Raw genomic sequence first — 17,853 nt, forward strand, 5'->3', positions numbered from 1 at the left:
TACAGCCTACCTCAGCCTACCTCAGCCTACCTACAGCCTACCTCAGTCTACCTACAGCCTACCTCAGTCTACCTACAGCCTACCTCAATCTACCTACAGCCTACCTCAGTCTACCTACAGCCTACCAACAGCCTACCTCAGCCTACCTATAGCCTACCTCAGTCTACCTACAGCCTACCTCAGCCTACCTACAGCCTACCTCAGCCTACCTCAGTCTACCTACAACCTACCTCAGCCTACCTACAGCCTACCTCAGTCTACCTACAGCCTACCTACAGCCTACCTCAGTCTACCTACAGCCTACCTCAGTCTACCTACAGCCTACCTACAGCCTACCTCAGTCTACCTACAGCCTACCTCAGTCTACCTACAGCCTACCTACAGCCTACCTTAGTCTACCTACAGCCTACCTCAGTCTACCTACAGCCTACCTCAGTCTACCTACAGCCTACCTACAGCCTACCTCAGTCTACCTACAGCCTACCTACAGCCTACCTCAGTCTACCTACAGCCTACCTCAGTCTACCTACAGCCTACCTACAGCCTACCTTAGTCTACCTACAGCCTACCTCAGTCTACCTACAGCCTACCTCAGTCTACCTACAGCCTACCTACAGCCTACCTACAGCCTACCTCAGTCTACCTACAGCCTACCTCAGTCTACCTACAGCCTACCTTAGTCTACCTACAGCCTACCTCAGTCTACCTCAGTCTACCTACAGCCTACCTCAGTCTACCTCAGTCTACCTACAGCCTACCTACAGCCTACCTCAGTCTACCTACAGCCTACCTACAGCCTACCTCAGCCTACCTACAGCCTACCTCAGTCTACCTACAGCCTACCTCAGTCTACCTCAGTCTACCTACAGCCTACCTACAGCCTACCTCAGTCTACCTACAGCCTACCTACAGCCTACCTACAGCCTACCTCAGCCTACCTACAGCCTACCTCAGTCTACCTACAGCCTACCTCAGTCTACCTCAGTCTACCTCAGTCTACCTCAGCCTACCTCAGTCTACCTCAGTCTACCTCAGTCTACCTACAGCACTACACAGTTAGAATCAGTAGGAGGACGGACGCTCGTATTCAAAGCAGTGAAGCATGCAGAGTTGAACCACAGTCATCCAAGAATTAAACAACTCCTCACACCTTCATAGATGTGTGTGTGTGTGTGTGTGTGTGTGTATGTTTGTGTGTGTGTGTGTGTGTGTGTGTGTATGTGTGTGTGTGTGTGTGTGTGTGTGTGTGTGTATGTGTGTGTGTATGTTTGTGTGTGTGTGTGTGTGTGTGTGTGTGTGTGTGTGTATGTATGTATGTGTGTGTGTGTGTGTGTGTGTGTGTGTGTGTGTGTATGTGTGTGTATGTGTGTGTGTGTGTGTGTGTGTGTGTGTGTGTGTGTGTGTGTGTGTGTGTAAAAGCAGTGCTTTCCCCCTACCTTTACAAATATACAGTATTACATTCATGAAAAAGGCAACATTTGACAAATGATTCGGAATTTTTTTTTCATTTCTGTACAGCATTTAGTGATGGTGGGATTTCCCCCCCCCCCCCTTGAAGTTAGAGATGGAAACTGACTGGAAGCAAGGAAATCACCAAACTAGGGCACCCAACCCTAACCCTAACTCTAACCATAGCTCTTTGTTCTCACACACCCGCACACACACTACGTTCTCTCTATATTCCTCTCCCCCCCCCCCCCCCTCTCTCTCTCTCACACACACGGTTGTGGGTTGTTTGAAGTAGCTCATAGAGACACATGGCAGCGCTCTCATTTGTCTAATCCGTCTCTTAGGATGGGAAGGTGCTGTGTGTTGATGTCCCTCCATGATTTACAAGGTATTGTAATTAATGTTTATTGGTGAGATGCTACTCAGTTAGGAGATTGACAATACAGTTGTACAGGACAAACTTCAGATCAAAGAAAACAGGTGGTACATTTGCTCTGTGTTTTAATTTTTGCCTCATAAGATGGTACAGGTGGCAACAGTCTGTCTACTGTTTGTTGTGTTTTCATTTGTCGAACAGAGACAAACTAAACTGCTGTGTGTGAACAAATGTGTGATGAGAAAGAGAGTTCTGGGAACTCCTCTGTTTGTTTGTATCTCCTCCATCTCCATGCTCAGTTCGAGGAACCTCAGAGATGTGTCAGGACTCCAAGAACCCGGAGAAGGTTCTGGTCGTTTCTACATGGTGACCGTGAAGGGTGGTGGTCATGGCTAGAGGAGTGAACGTCTCTCCCCAGGCGAGTATGTTACCTCACAACCAAACATGTTGTGAGAACATTTATTGAGGACACTCACCTGTACTGAGGTAACTGTTTCTTGGTGGTGAGAGATGAGGTGGTTTCAGATGTAGAGCACCATGTGCTTACGCTAATGTTCAAAGTTTCTGCATGTGGTGAAATGCCACCGATCTAGGTCATTGGCCCCCTTAAAGAAGCCAAAGAGCGAAGCAAAGCTAGAGCTTGCTAGTGTGTTATCAGCAAGGTTGAATGGTGACTATATTATGAAGAGAATCTTTATCTTATTCACTCATTCTTTGATATTCAACCACAAACCTGTTATCTTCTTCAAAGCGGATAGTGAAGCTGTGAAATGTTGGTGAGTAATAAGAATCCGTGAATATCTTTACCAAGACAAGGTAATGTGAGTAGAGAGAGAAAGAGAGAGAAGTCAGAGAGAGAAGTCAGAGAGAGAAGTCAGAGAGAGAAGTCAGGGAGAGAAGTCAGAGAGAGAAGTCAGGGAGAGAAGTCAGAGAGAGAAGTCAGAGAGAGAAGTCAGAGAGAGAAGTCAGAGAGAGAAACAGTCGGAGAAATGAAGGGGGCCAGAGCAATTGTGTTTTTTTTTATGTGCATTACCCATTCCTAAGGTAAGATGAATACATTTTTTTGTGATTTATGTACAAATGTTGATACGAGTGTCTCACCTGGTATTTAATTGGTCGACAATGACAAATAAATACATTTGAAATCATGTGGTAAGAATTGATAATTTCTGGTGCATGCTTAAAAAGTGGTAACTATCTACAGTGGTCCTACAGTGGTCCTTAAAAAGTGGTAACTATCTACAGTGGTCCTACAGTGGTCCTTTAAAAGTGGTAACTATCTACAGTGGTCCGCACATGACTGGTGCCTGTTTGAATCAACCTCATAGAGGAAAATGGGAATGAAGCGATTATAACGTAGCTTCCGCTATGGGACGACTAAGAGAGGATCGGGTCAAAAGCTGACTGCAGAATAAAGCGGAACTCAAACTTTGGCTGCTATTTCAGGTCACTTTAACTGAAAGGTCACGTGTATTCATGGTAGGTTTGTATGCAGACATATTGAGAGAGAAAGATAGATATCTGTCCTATTGTAGTCATGATGCTACAGTCATATGAAGAGAGCTGGTTGTACTTCTGTAAAGGTTATCTGATGTTATCGGATGTCCTAAAATGAGCATGAAATACCGATTTTGGATAACAGATTCAATATTTTACATCTTCTGTGGATTGTCAACATTGTGTTGCTCTTTATGAGGTACAGGCCTACTTGTGACTTCATTGAACTCCGTTAAGAAAAAAGCATCTGATAGTTCAATGTGTTCATTTTGATTTATTAGGGAAGATGGATTTCTGTGGCGTGCGTCGTTAACCACGGAGAGCGAGAGGAGAGCTGCTGAGATGGCTCTCCTGGCAACCGTGTGGAGATACACGCTCATCTTTCTCTTCAACTGCAGAATCAGACGTAGGTGATCTTTGTGTTTTCGTAATGTGGTCCTCTGTGGCTCAGTTGGTAGAGCATGGCACTAACAACGCTTAGGTTGTGGGTTTGATTCCTGCTGGGACCATATATACTGAAATGTATGCACTCACTGCAATGTAAGTTGCTTTGGATAAAAGCGTCAGCTAAATGGCATATATTATATTATGATGATAATGCACTCTTAGAAAGTAGATTCGAGTTAGTACCAAACAAATGGTTCTTTATTTTTCCCTGTAGCAGAACCCATTTGGGTTACTTGTAGAAGCCTTTTGGGTTCCATGTAGAACCGTCTGTGAAAAGGCATAAACATGGAACCCAAAGGAGTTCTATAAGAAGCCAGAAGGGGTTTCAAAGGGTTCCGCGTACAGGGAAACATGAAGAACCTTTTTTTTTGTCGTAACTATCACCTTTTTTCTAAGAGTGTGTGCGATCTAACCTGGTTGGATGATATCGGTCTTTGTGGACAGACTATTTCCTGCTCTCTGCCTCCTCTGTCATCATGGACATTACATGTAAGGGATCTATAACAGTGGAACCAGGACCACTGTTCTCCATGGGCACAGACCTGACCGTGTTCTGCCAGACCAACCGCACCAGGTGTAACTCCAGGTTGGTTTGTTTGTCTTCCCGTCTTCACACCTGACTAACATGGACAACGCCTGTTATAGTGATCAACATTTGAGAGTAAACTACAGCGCTTGTGATCACTCGCAGCCCGACGCCTCAGGAAGGGTAGAAACAGACACGTTTACATTTTACATTTATGGCATTCAGCAGACGCTTTTATCCAAAGCGACTTACAACAATACATTGGTTTAAGTAAGTGAATCATCTATCCAACAGTCATTATAAGACAAAGTAATCAATGCTCACACCAGGGGCCATAGGCAGTCGTAATGCCAGTAGGCTATTTTATTTATTTGTATTCATTTTATTAGCAGGAGACAACTTGTACAGGGGGGGTAGCGGGGGTGAAGAGGTCTCTAGGGTTGGGGTAGGGTTAGTATAGGGGGGGTCTGAAAGACACCGCGTCAACAATACCTTGACGCCAATCTACAACGGAAGCAGCGTTGAAAACGTAACACCCCTCGTCTCTCTGGCCAGGTTCTTCCTGCTGCTGAACGGCCTGGCCCTCAACGCGCCGGTGAAGCTGCTAAACTGCACCACAGCCAGGTTCAGCCTGGTTGACGTCCGCAAGCCACGCTTCAGTCTGATCTGCTGGCAGGAGAGACAGGGTCGGAACCACACCATCTGTGGGAAGGATCTGCGTTCCGGATGTACTTTGTCCTCTCTTTACGTCTTGTTTTGTTTTGTTTGGTACCATATATACTGTATATATCATATATACTGGGACCATATATACTGTATATATCATATATACTGAAAAATGTATGCGCTCACTGCAATGTAAGTCGCTTTGGATAAAAGCGTCAGCTAAATTACATGTATTATATTATTATTATATTATATTATGATATATGATTGTGTATATAATGTATTTGATGTATTTGATGGATACAGACTGAGCCTGTTTAGATGATGGTGTGGTAACTGATGTTCCTCTTCCCTTCTAGACCCCCCTGATAAGCCCTCTGACATCACCTGCCAGGCTCACATGGCCTCAGAGGAGATCAACTGCACCTGGGCCAGAGGACGGGACACACACCTGGACACCACCTACACAGTCTTACTCAAGAGGTACTGTGTGGTGTTGTGTTGTGTTGTGTTGTGTTGTGTTGTGTTGTGTTGTGTTGTGTTGTGTTGTGTTGTGTTATATATTGTGGTGAATTTGATTTGCTTTTCATCAACAGTAAGACCAGAACACAGGAAGTTCAGATCCAGGGTTCTGATCTGTTCAGTATTCCACGGTCAGGGCTGGATGAGAGGGAACAGTACCAGTTAAGTATCACTGCTCAAAACAAGCTGGGAAAAGAGTCCAATCTCTTCAACTTCTTTGTCAAGGATGTAGGTAAGCTCACAAATGACACACACACACACACACACACACACACACACACACACACACACACACACAAACACGCCCACACGCACTGGCAATTCAATTTAATGTTTGTCTCTCATATCTTGATACTGTAGGCCTTCTCATCTGAAGCAATTACTCATCCTGTGGGTTGTTCCTTTTTAAATGTTAAACACGTCCTCTCTGTGATGTTTGACTAAGTTGACCTGGTTATCAGAGAATCTGCCTCTCTGTATGCATCATCTCTATGGGCTGAGTAATAACAGTACTGTCCACACCAGGTCCCCTCACAGTCCTAGCCCATCACATAACGAACACACACACACACACACACACACACACACACACACACACACACACACACACACACACACACACACACACACACACACAAGCTAGTGTATTCTCCACCTCACATGAACTACGGAAGCCCCCGAGGATGTAACATATCCTTACAGGGTCTTCAGTCTGAACCCCATCACTTGAAGCAATGGTTATTGCTTTGTATATCACTTTGTACAGCACTGTACTGTATATCACGTAATGCTGCAGATCTATTGGCCGAATCCTACATACGACTGTCCTGTATCATTTATTGATGCTAAATTCTGTATATTTTATTTTTTACTGAATTTAATGTTATTGCTGTTGATGTTTATATTTGATCTATTATCCTATTATGTTTGATCTATTATTCCATTCTATTGAGCTGCTCCGCCTCAGCCATTGTGTACTTGAATATTGAATGTAACGACAAATAAACAGGACATGACTGGACTTGAGAGAGATTGGTTGAGCGTGACAGAACGGGTTCCGTTGGTTTCGCAGTGATACCGGACACCCCTCAGATTGTGAGGCTAGAGTTTGGGAGCGACTCTCGGTCGGCCCTGCTGCAGTGGAACAGCTCAGAACCCTCAGGAGCTCTGAGGTCCAACGTCAGGATCAGAACGTGCAATGGCTTCTGGGTAAGTGACCCCTTGTAACAACAAGGGGTCCGGATGCTATCAGGAATGTACAGTTCTGCATAAGGAAAGAAGCTGTGTCACTTCACCTGCCCTCTAACACATGTACAGTCTGACTCATGCTGATTCAAGAGCTGGTAAAAGGTGAACATTGTTTCCTGTTGTCTTTGTGCAGGTGGAGCGAGAGGGGACTGACCTCAGCAGGTGCCGGATAATGCTAGAGGGCTTTGAACCACTGACTGAGTATGAGTTCCAGATCAGAGTTTATATCTCCACACCCAGGCCCATCTCCACACCCAGGCCTACCTCGTCCCCCAGGCCCTGCTGCAGCAGGTGGAGCCCATCGGTATGGAGGACCAGCCCAGGCACAGGTGAGACACGATTACTCAGCTAACTGAATCAATATGAATATTGAAATCATATGAATATTGAAACCATTGCAGTGTAAAAAAAAAAAACATAATCAAGTGTCCTCTCCTATGTTTTCCAGCCCCTACTCGAGAGCTGGATGTCTGGAGGGTGTTGAGAGGCACTGGGAAGAACGGGCTCCGGGACGTGACTGTACTGTGGAAGGTATAAACTGCCCCTCTGAAGGACTTGTTACTCGTACATTCAGGATTCACAAGACGGTTGTGACCTCAAAGGTCCATTGTTCAGTTCACCACATGAAAGGCCTCTTGCCACACTCTTACCTTGACAGCTGTCGTTTCTTTTTCTATCAAAAGACTTTTACAAACGTTTGTAAGATTCTTGAGCTTCTAAAGGAGATCAAACAGCGCCCTCTGGTGGATTGTAGGGGTATTGAGATGATGCTCCTACACCTTTTTCTTACTGATATTGCATAGAGGTGCTGCCTGTTTACTCCCTCTGTCTCTCTCTCCCTCTCTCTCTGTCTCTCTCTCTTCCTGTCCCTCTCTCTCTCTCTTCCTGTCCCTCTCTCTCTCGCTCTTCCTGTCCCTCTCTCTCTCTCTCTCTCTCTCTCTCTGTTTCCCCCCGTCCCCTCTCTCTCTCCCTCTCTCTCTCACACTCTCTCTCTATCTCGCTCTTCCTGTCCCTCTCTCTCTCGCTCTTCCTGTCCCTCTCTCTCTCTCTGTGTCCCCCCGTCCCCTCTCTCTCTCTCTCTCTCTCTCTCTCTGTTTCCCCCCGTCCCCTCTCTCTCTCTCTCTCTCTCTCTCTCCTCAGCCCCTGTCTCCAGGTGACTACAGTGGGGAGGTGGTGAGGTACGAGCTTGTCTACCTGGATGAAGGCCAGAAACACAATGTCACCTGTCTTGCTGATGTCACCCGGTGTTCCGTCCGTTCCATGTCACCTGGGGTCCAGAGGCTGACCCTCAGCGCTGTCACTGCCTACGGGAAATCTCCTCCTGCCGCAATACACCTCACACACACAGGTGAGATCACACATATTCCGTAAACCTCACACACACAGGTGAGATAAATATATACCATTTTTATCAAAAGTAACTTACATTGCGGTGAGTGCATGCATTTTTCAGTATATATGGTCCCAGCGGGAATCAAACCCACAACCTAAGTGTTGTTAGCACCATGCTCTACCAACTGAGGACCATAATATATGCCATTTAGCTGATGCTTTTATCCAAAGCAACTTACATTGCAGTGAGTGCATACATTTTTCAGTATATAGGGTCCCAGCGGGAATTGAACCCACAACCTAAACATTGTTAGCGCCATGCTCTACCAACTGAGCCACAGAGAGACTTGTAAAACCCCAATGTCACCCTCAAATCACACTGATGTCCTCTCTTGGTCTAATGCACTTGGGCCTGGTGTGTTGGCAATCCAATAAGCCTCTTTCAGATAAACCTCACACACGCAGAAATTAACTTAAACAAATAAAAAAGTCATGCAGTTATTCTCTTGTGCTCCCGATCATTCTTTCTAAATTGGCCCTAAGGAGATCAATAAAGTTGTGTTGTTTTGTATTGCAGATGAAGTTGAGTTTGTTCTGTATTTGATTTTTGTCCTGTGGTTGTATAGGTGTGTCTGGACCTGTGCTGAGAAAGCTGGTTCCTGCAGAAGGAGGCAGTGCTCTGTCCATGTCCTGGTCCTGGTCCTGGTCCTGGTCCGGGGCTGGCTTCAGTGTGACGGACCAGGCCGGGTCTGAAGCAGCCCTGGTGGGCTACGTGGTAGAGTGGAGGAGCGGGCCTCTCGACCAGCACTGGAAAAGAGTGACCAAAAACCAAAACACCACACTCATAAGGGGTACGGCCCCGATATACAGGACACACTCAGGCTATTTCTCTGAATTCATGAGAAACTTCCACTATCAACCACTGGAGGCAGCAGAGGGACATTGACATGGGAGGCTGCAGGGGCCTCTTTATGGTTTATCAATCCTAAAATGCTTTTTTTTTCCAGGTCTGAAATCGGGGGTGAGGTACAATGTGTCCCTGTACGCTGAGACCACCAGGGGTGTGTGTGAGCCCTCCTCTGGGGTGATGTACTCCAGAGAACAGAGTATGTTCACATCACTCAGCCAAAGTTCTGATACAGATACAGTTGCTTACCATTTATAGAAATAGAGAACCGCTGTGGTCACAATGCTTATCATAGGCATGTTGACTCACTCTGTACTATGTACTCTGTACTCCTTACCTGGTTACCTGTCAATACTCCCTATAGACTACATACCTCTTTATCCATACTCCTAGACTACATACCTGACTCTTTATCCATACTCCTAGACTACATACCTGACTCTTTATCCATACTCCTAGACTACATACCTGACTTTATCCATACTCCTAGACTACATACCTGACTCTTTATCCATACTCCTAGACTACATACCTGACTTTATCAATACTCCATACTTGAACCCTTATCCGTGCTTCCTACCTGCTCCCTGGCTATGTTTCAGTACCCCTCTCTGGGCCGAAGGTGTCAGCGCTGGCTCTGGAGGCCAGGCGGGTTCTGGTCCAGTGGAAGGAGGTGGCTCTGGACCAACAGAGAGGCTTCATCACTCACTACACTATCTACCTCAAGAGGCTGGACTCAGGCCTACACCTAGACAAAGGTGAGAACACATGAATGGTCTGTGTGTGTGTGTGTGTGTGTGTGTGAGAGAGAGAGAGAGAGAGAGAGAGAGAGAGAGAGAGAGAGAGAGAGATTGGTGGAGTATTGGTGTGTGTTTCAGTGTGTGTTTGAGTGCAGGTGCAAGCATGTGTGTGTGGATCTGTGTCGGTCCTTGTGGCCTACTGTATACTGTATGTGTGTGCGTGGGGGTGTGTAAAAGTGTGTTTGAAGTCTGCCCGAGATGGTTTGTGAACAGTCTGACATAATGGAAAGAATGTACCTATCATCTCTTAGATTTTCACCTCGTTTCCCACAAACCCTCAGAGCATCAACAGGGCTTTCCACCTTTCACTGAAAGAGAGCTCTCCTCAGTTCCAGTAACCCACTCCCTCTCTGAATCACACTAGAAGAAGATTAGTGTTAGATGTATGGTTAGGGTTAGGGTCAGGGTTAGGGTTAGGGTTAGGTCTGGGCCACTCTGGAGAACAAACAACACAACACACACATAAGGACTGTCTCTAATTCATCTTGACATACAGTACAAGAGAGACAACATTTGGCTATTTCATCCTATTGCCCAGAGCCATACATACACGACATACAGCTCTGCATAGCCAGTTTGACATTGTCCTCTATTGGGGAGAATTGAAACTTAAATGGAGAAGTTCCACTTCTTAAAAACAAAATTCTGGTTCGGCCCTGATCTTAGCTGTAGTTAATTAGCCCAGACAGTTTTTAGGTACATATGCTGTTTCCGTAGATACTCATAGGGCCCCATTCATTCTGAAAATATGTCAAAAACACCTTGCAGACACTCCAATCTAACTGAAATTGTGACAGAATCCCTTTGTCTGCATGATTTTTCTGAAAAAGTAAAGTGACGCCGTCTTAATATTAGTTAGTTTGTGAAACATCCCTTCAATGCGTCTCTTTGGGGCTAATTCTCTTTGGGGCTAAAGCACTGACTATACTGTGCACACAGTTCTTGAGCTTGTAAAGGAGATCAAACAACGTTCTCTGGTGGATGTTAGGGGTATTGAGATTATGCTCCTTTTCGCACACAAACAAGTCTAACATTTAGTCAGACTTGTTGTAAAATGTGTGATTTTACCTGTTTCTGTAGAGCTGTCTAATACCATGCTAACCTGAGACTAAACTGCCTTGCTAGACCAACACTAGGTTACAGGTAAGCACAGACATGGAATAGAAATGAAACTCAATAGTGCTGACTATGACACTGAGCCGTTTCAGGGTGGAGGGGTTCAGCGAATCACAAACTATTCTTAAACTGGCTCTGACCACACAGGAAGACACTAACTGTAGCTGGAGCCATGAGAATACATGCAGACATGCACCTCTGAGAGGGCCGTGTTGCTAACCAATCTTCTTGTGTGCCAAGCAGACAAACAAAAACAAATTGATAGCTGGTTGTTGTTCTCTTATCAATGTTATTCATGGTTAAAGCAACAGTCAGCTATGACTTCACTTGACACTTGATTTTGATGTGTGTCTGAGAGTCGACTCACAGGTTCATCTCTCTCAATGTTCAACTAACATGGATGAATAAAGGTTACATCAAAATTGTATGACTGGGGTGCAAATTAATTTGTAAAGAGAGCTGAAAAGAACATTAATTTTGATTGATTGGATTTTATTTTATGGCAAATCTGTGTTGTCCTGTGTCCCCCCCCCCCCCCCCCTCAGTGGCTGTGTCTGTCTCTGGGCCCAGGCAGCAGTGGCTGGATTACCCTGAGGTGGCAGTGACCCTGTGCCTCTCTGCCTCCACCTCAGCAGGGGAGGGACCCCAGGGGGAGTGTGTCCCCTTGCAGCACCCAGGCCAATCAGGTCAGTCAACTACAGCCCCATTCCAAACTGACTCACACCTCACTCCCTCCCCAGGTGTCTGGGCCCCATTCCAAACTGACTCACACCTCACTCCCTCCCCAGGTGTCTGGGCCCCATTCCAAACTGACTCACACCTCGCTCCCTCCCCAGGTGTCTGGGCCCCATTCCAAACTGACTCACACCTCACTCCCTCCCCAGGTGTCTGGGCCCCATTCCAAACTGACTCACACTTCGCTCCCTCCCCAGGTGTCTGGGCCCCATTACAAACTGACTCACACCTCACTCCCTCCCCAGGTGTCTGGGCCCCATTCCAAACTGACTCACACCTCACTCCCTCAGTCCTCATGCCTAAGTGTGTTATCATTTGTTGTTAATTATCATCCTTTAGTCGGGTTGGTGGCTGGGCTCTCTCTCACGGCAACCATCGTCATGGCAATCTTGGCGAACCTGATGTGTTGGAGTTGTGTGAGAAAAAGGTAACAAGACAAGAAAGACGTCATTTTACACTCCTGCTTGGACACTTTATATCTGCCATTTTCAATTTGCAGGTTTGGATTTGGCTCTCAGAAATTAGTAGTAGCAGTCTATGCTTTCTGATTCTGGTAACTACACAGGCGCATAGTGGTGCTCCTTTCAATGGCAAAAAGTTGTTACTGTTTATTTGTTTTTGTTTTTTTACTGCACCCTGTTTAAGAGTTGTGTCACTGTTCACAGTTACATTTGAATCTGATTGGTTACTGTGGTTAACACCTCTGGTGCTGTGGCATGCAAACACAAGCTGTAAACAACACAAGCCAGAACAAGAAGAACAGTTAACAAACTGTCAACAACACAACCCAGAACATGAAGAACAGTTAACAAACTGTAAAACAACACAAGCCAGAACATGAAGAACAGTTAACAAACTGTAAAACAACACAACCCAGAACATGAACAACAGTTAACAAACTGTAAAACAACACAACCCAGAACATGAAGAACAGTTAACAAACTGTCAACAACACAACCCAGAACATGAAGAACAGTTAACAAACTGTAAAACAACACAACTTACTGTGGCTCTAAGTTTCCATGATTTCATAAACAGGAAATAGTTCAATACATCTCCTCATGTAACAATGCATTGTGACTGCCAGTGGCACCTGGTCTTATGATGGCTGATGAAGAGATCATTCACTTACTTTAGACAAATGTACTTGTTCTAAGTCGCTTTGGATAAAAGCTTCTGCTAAATGTCAAAAATGTCAAATAAATAAATTAATAATAATAATTAACTATTCCCCATATGTTCTTAAAACCACTGTGTTATTCTTCCCTGACAGGATTAAACAGACGTGTATATCTTTGGGCCCGACCTGGCTGTTTGAAAACCTACCGAAACCTGACAACAGCAACGCCATCAGACTACTGAGCGATAATCTAGAAATGGTACATATGACATATTATTAATCTCCCTTCGTCTCTCAGAGCTAATGAACACTACGAATTGTCGTCTACCTTTTCTCTAGCACTGTGTTTGCTTGCGGCACCTATTCTTATAGAAAGTCTTACTGTGCGATGACTATGTTGATTCACTTACTTTTGACGATTGTACTTATAACGTGTAATAAGTCGCTCTGGGTAGGAGTGTCTGCGAAACGGTTACAATTTCAAATCTAACCGTAACAAAAACCGTGTCTGACTGTGGGGGACGTGTTGTTGTTCTGCTGCACTTTTCTTTTGATTTCACCATATCATATTGAAACACTTACCTTATGTAAGCTATGAAAATAACTCGCCTCTCATCTAAACCAGCAGTAGCTTTCTAGCCTTCTAATGAGGTCCTGACTCTTTCACTCTGACAACATGTAGACGTTGCAATTGATGTCAGCATGCATGCACAGCTTTCTAGGAATACCTCAGACTCCACATATAAATAGCCTCCCCCCCATACCCAACATGATTCCCCATTCATACTGTATATAATCAACATGATACCCACTCATACTGTATATAATCAACATGATACCCACTCATACTGTATATAATCAACATGATACCCACTCATACTGTACAGTACCAGTCAAAAGTTTGGACACACCTTCTCATTCAATGGCTTTTCTTTGAATTATTTTCTACATTGTAGATTCATATTGAAGACATCAAAACTATGAGGGAACACATATGGAATTATGTAGTAAACAAAAAAGTGTTAAACAAACCAGAATATGTTTTATATTTTAGATTCTTCAAAGTAGCCACCTTTTGCTTTGATGACAGCTTTGCACACTCTTGGCAAGTTTGTGTCCAAACTTAACAATGTGGATTCAGATACTGATGCTGTGGCTGAGGAGAGGACCATCCTTAACTTCAATGCTCATACGTCATAGGTCTAGGGGTAAACATATCTTGCACCTGTTTGCTGATCAAGAAGCTGGGAAAGAAGCTTGGGCGTTGTGAGCCACTATCTCAAACCTCAGCCTGCAGTTAGGAGTGTTCCAAGGTCACATAACATCTTTGATACAAGAGAAGGAGCAGTCGGTTTTGGTTCTTCCTCAGTCACATAATTAAAAATAACAAAGTACATTGGGTCACAGAAAGGTCAATACATTTCATATATGACTTAAGCAAAATAGTACAAATATATTTTTTGCCATTACACCACTCATACTGTATATAATCAACATGAGTTCTCTAGTTTAAAATCAGCATTAGCATTCTGACATTGACTTCAACTCTGACCACATGAACTCGGTGTTGTTTTTGTTTTGGCCCACAGCAAGAGCTAGATGATTCAGACGACGACCCCCCACTTTCCCCCATCGAGGAGATCTCCCAGGAGGAGAGGGGGGACCACTACCCCATCATCCACTTCGGGGAGCTACGGGGGATGCCAGGAGAGAGGGGAGGGGAGGGGAGGACAAGAGAGGGGGAAAGGACACAGATCGGACCCTCTAGTCCTTTGGCCGATGTAAGTTACAAACCCCAGATTAGCACCACTGCTCCACAGGTGGAGGAGGATGAGGAGGAGGAGGAAGAAGAAAGAGAGTGGAGGGATATACCTGTCTGTGAGGAGACGGACAGACACCATGACGTGTCCAGAGGACTGTTGCGGGGCTTGCTCTGTGACGTGGCAGTGGATTTCTCTGCCATCTCCCCTGGTCTTACTGTGAGCTCCATAGGGGACCTTACCTCCCCCTGCTCTACCCAGATCACAAGCCCCTTCTCTGTGGACGCCTGGCTGAGGGAGAAGGGGTTGGAGGTGGTGGTGGAGGCGGGCGCTGGCTCTCTGGACTTACAGCAGGGTCAGACGGGGACTTCAGATGAGGCTGTCAGCTGTCTGGAAACATTTGTGGCCGAGGCCACATTGACTAGTGGTTACTTCAGGCAGCTGCCATTTAACACCACCCAATGACAGAGGGTGAGAAATAGAAGGGGGGGGGGGCACAAACTGGACACATACCTAGGACACCTCTGCGATACGTTTGGACCAATAAGACTCTGATGCGGGCCAGCGTCATCAATTTAAAAGCATTATCTTAATCCTTGACTAATTGGGATAATCTGGATGACAATTAAATGTTCAATGAGACAATCAGTGGACCTTATAGGGACCACAAGCTGCTACGGTACACTGGATATGAAGATCACGTTTCACTCGAGAGTCACTGTCTTTTTCCCTGTGATCCCATTGATCAATCATTGATGGTTGTTTCCGCCTGTTAATGAAAATCTACAGTACATACGTGTGGATATCATTTGTCAATGTTTTTATTTCCCGAACACTCGAGAAATAATGGTCCTGTTTGCAGCACTAAGATACATTACAATGATTAAAGGTTCAGTCTGTAGATTTAGGGTTTAAAATAGTGGTAAATGGCCGTGATAAATCGGTAGCCATCAAGGAATGAGATCACATGATGAAGAACGTTCAGTGAAGAGTGCTGTACAGCATTAGTCCAAACAAAGCGATTTCAAAAAATCTGGTGTCGGGTAGGACATTGGCCTTTTTCACATTTGGTTTGTTTACAAGGATAATGCATGTCTGGTGCTATTAGAAAATGTAGCATATGCACATTTTCAAATGTTCAGTGTGGCCAACGGGGGCAGTCACACGCAAAACCACATGCCAGACCTTTAAATGGTCATTTAGATTACACTTTTATCCAGTGACTTATAGTCAAAATATCTAGAATATACAGTATCAGTGAAAAGTTTGGACACACCTTCTCATTCAATGTTTTTTTTTTTTTTTTTTTTTTATTATTTTCTACATTGTAGATTAATATTGAAAACATCAAAACTATGAAGGAACACATATGGAATTATGTAGTAAACAAAAAAGTGTTAAACAAACCAGAATATGTTTTAGATTTTAGATTCTTCAAAGTAGCCACCTTTTGCTTTAATGACAGCTTTGCACACTCTTGGCAAGTTTGTGTCCAAACTTTTGACTGGTACTGTATGTTTAGTTTATGGGGTCCTTCCTTGCACGAATTAAAGAAACAGCGCGCTCACTCCAAAAACATATTCAAGTACTGTTCCGATCCTGAATCCATGTAGCATATCATAGCAAATGAAATGGACAGCACTTAATAAGCTTTAAACCACAATATGAATGTATTTGCCTTCCTTTTAAACCAGAACCATGCTTCAACTAACAGTGCTTTCTGAACCACAACACTTTCTGTTTCTGTTCGTTTGCCACTAAGGTGTGACCCTCTTACTACTATAATTAGCCGTAGTATTACACTAGTACTACAGCTAGGGTTAGGGTTAACCCTAACCCCCCTCTACAGTTTCTCTACTGTAAATATTATTTTATTTTTTTAAAAGGAGAAAAGAAAAGTAATCCTTCCTTCTTCTAGCATTGTGACTGCCAATAGCCCCTGGTCCTAGCATAGATTTGTTTTTCTTAGGATGACTGATGTGTAGAGGATTCACTTACTTTCGTCAAATGTACTTGTGGTAAGTTGCTTTTGGATAAAACTTTGCGGTGTGTGTGTGTACTCATAGAGACACTTGCAGCAGAGGGCCGTTGTTGTGACTTCCGGAAAGAGCCGTCTCACTTCCTGCCTGTAGAGTTAGACTCCAGACTGAGGGCGGTTCTGTGTCATCTTGAGGTTCCTAAGTTCTTGATCATCTTTCCTTTATGTGCACTGATCCTCAAGAACTAGAGTACAGGCAGAGGAAAACCGCTAGGATACGCCTCCATTATACTATGTGGTGTTCCTGTCTTTTCAGAGGAATGCAGATGAAGGGGAGGAGAGAAAGCAGTAGGCTTATACCAGGGGAGGCTGGTGGAGGTAGAAATCGGAGGATGGGCTCATTGGAATGCATGGAATGGAATGAGGAATGGTACCAAACAGATGTGTGTTTTATACCGTTCCTCATTCCATTCCATCGATTACAATTAGCCCATCCTCTGATATATACAGCCCACCAATTTGATAATGTACATTAAAGAGTCATATTAAGAAAACAACAAAATAGAAATTAATTGAAGGAATGGATTATGACTTCTCATTGTAATTTGTGTGACATTACTTGCAAACAATTATGAATAATTGAAAATTGCAATAATAATATTGCTGTCCTCCACATTAATATATATCTGAAAAACTGTAAACGTTAGTCCCTCTATTGCTTGTCCTTGGGTTTAGGATTAAGTACAAGGCCTAATAACCTTCATTTCAGTTCATAATGCACCATTGATCAAACGTGTGAAAAGGGAAACTCCCTGTGTTGTTATCAGTTGATGGCACGTGAGGATGTGAGAACACTGAAAATACATATTCTCTCCTTCACTGACGTATACGGCATTTAGCTGACGCTTTTATGCAAAGCGACTTACATTTCAGTATATATGGTCCCAGCGGGAATCAAACCCACAACCTAAGCGTTGTTAGCGCCATGCTCTACCAACTGAGCCACAGAGGACCACAATGATGTTGAATGTATTGAGTGAAAATATGGGCCTATAGTGTTGTTTATGGGAATATCAATGGAATGTATTATTTCCGATTAATCCAAACCTGCATATTTTCATTCCAAAACACTGTCCTTTTATTTTCAATTAGAAAAATGAAGTTGCAAATGAAGAATGAGAGAAAAAAGTTTCATTGTACCAAATTCTGGAGAGGAACTCCCTTAAGTGTCTAACAGAGGTTTCTTATTAACAAACTCTTCTTCTATAACCCCCTGAGATATTATGTCTGTTGGCTGTAAACAATGTCAGCAGAAGCATTGGTTTGTTATTTATTTTTCTAAAGAATATTATTTATTCCCATGTACCATTATAA

The 17,853-nt window shown here is 44.1% G+C and overlaps 1 protein-coding gene across 2 annotated transcripts; it reads left to right on the top strand.

Annotated features, from left to right (window-relative positions):
• The first annotated feature begins 2,499 nt into the window (after positions 1 to 2,499).
• il23r (interleukin 23 receptor) lies at positions 2,500 to 15,289 on the top strand. 2 transcript variants are annotated; one of them, XM_083671756.1, is made up of 17 exons: positions 2,500 to 2,601; positions 3,604 to 3,728; positions 4,214 to 4,355; positions 4,851 to 5,023; positions 5,321 to 5,444; positions 5,558 to 5,715; positions 6,556 to 6,692; positions 6,865 to 7,060; positions 7,180 to 7,262; positions 7,872 to 8,079; positions 8,690 to 8,914; positions 9,071 to 9,169; positions 9,573 to 9,728; positions 11,432 to 11,572; positions 11,961 to 12,048; positions 12,895 to 13,000; positions 14,331 to 15,289. In XM_083671756.1, exons 1-17 carry the CDS (start codon positions 2,507 to 2,509, stop codon positions 14,964 to 14,966), a joined length of 2,892 nt encoding a protein of 963 aa, XP_083527882.1. In that variant the 5' UTR covers positions 2,500 to 2,506; the 3' UTR covers positions 14,967 to 15,289. The 2 variants fall into 2 exon arrangements, with proteins under 2 accessions (XP_083527882.1, XP_083527883.1); XM_083671757.1 differs by lacking the exon at positions 2,500 to 2,601 and having other exon boundaries at positions 3,648 to 3,728; positions 4,264 to 4,355.
• Positions 15,290 to 17,853: the final 2,564 nt, after the last annotated feature.

Source organism: Argentina silus, assembly GCF_951799395.1.
Source record: "Argentina silus genome assembly, chromosome: 6".
NCBI classification, from domain to species: Eukaryota; Metazoa; Chordata; class Actinopteri; order Argentiniformes; family Argentinidae; genus Argentina; species Argentina silus.

Coding starts and splice junctions, on each gene's coding strand:
- il23r (XM_083671756.1), top strand. CDS start 2,507: ATGAAGAGAATCTTTATCTTATTCACTCATTCTTTGATATTCAACCAC. Junction 4,356..4,850: donor CGCACCAGGTGTAACTCCAG/GTTGGTTTGTTT, acceptor CTCTCTGGCCAG/GTTCTTCCTGCTGCTGAACG. Junction 12,049..12,894: donor TGGAGTTGTGTGAGAAAAAG/GTAACAAGACAA, acceptor CTTCCCTGACAG/GATTAAACAGACGTGTATAT.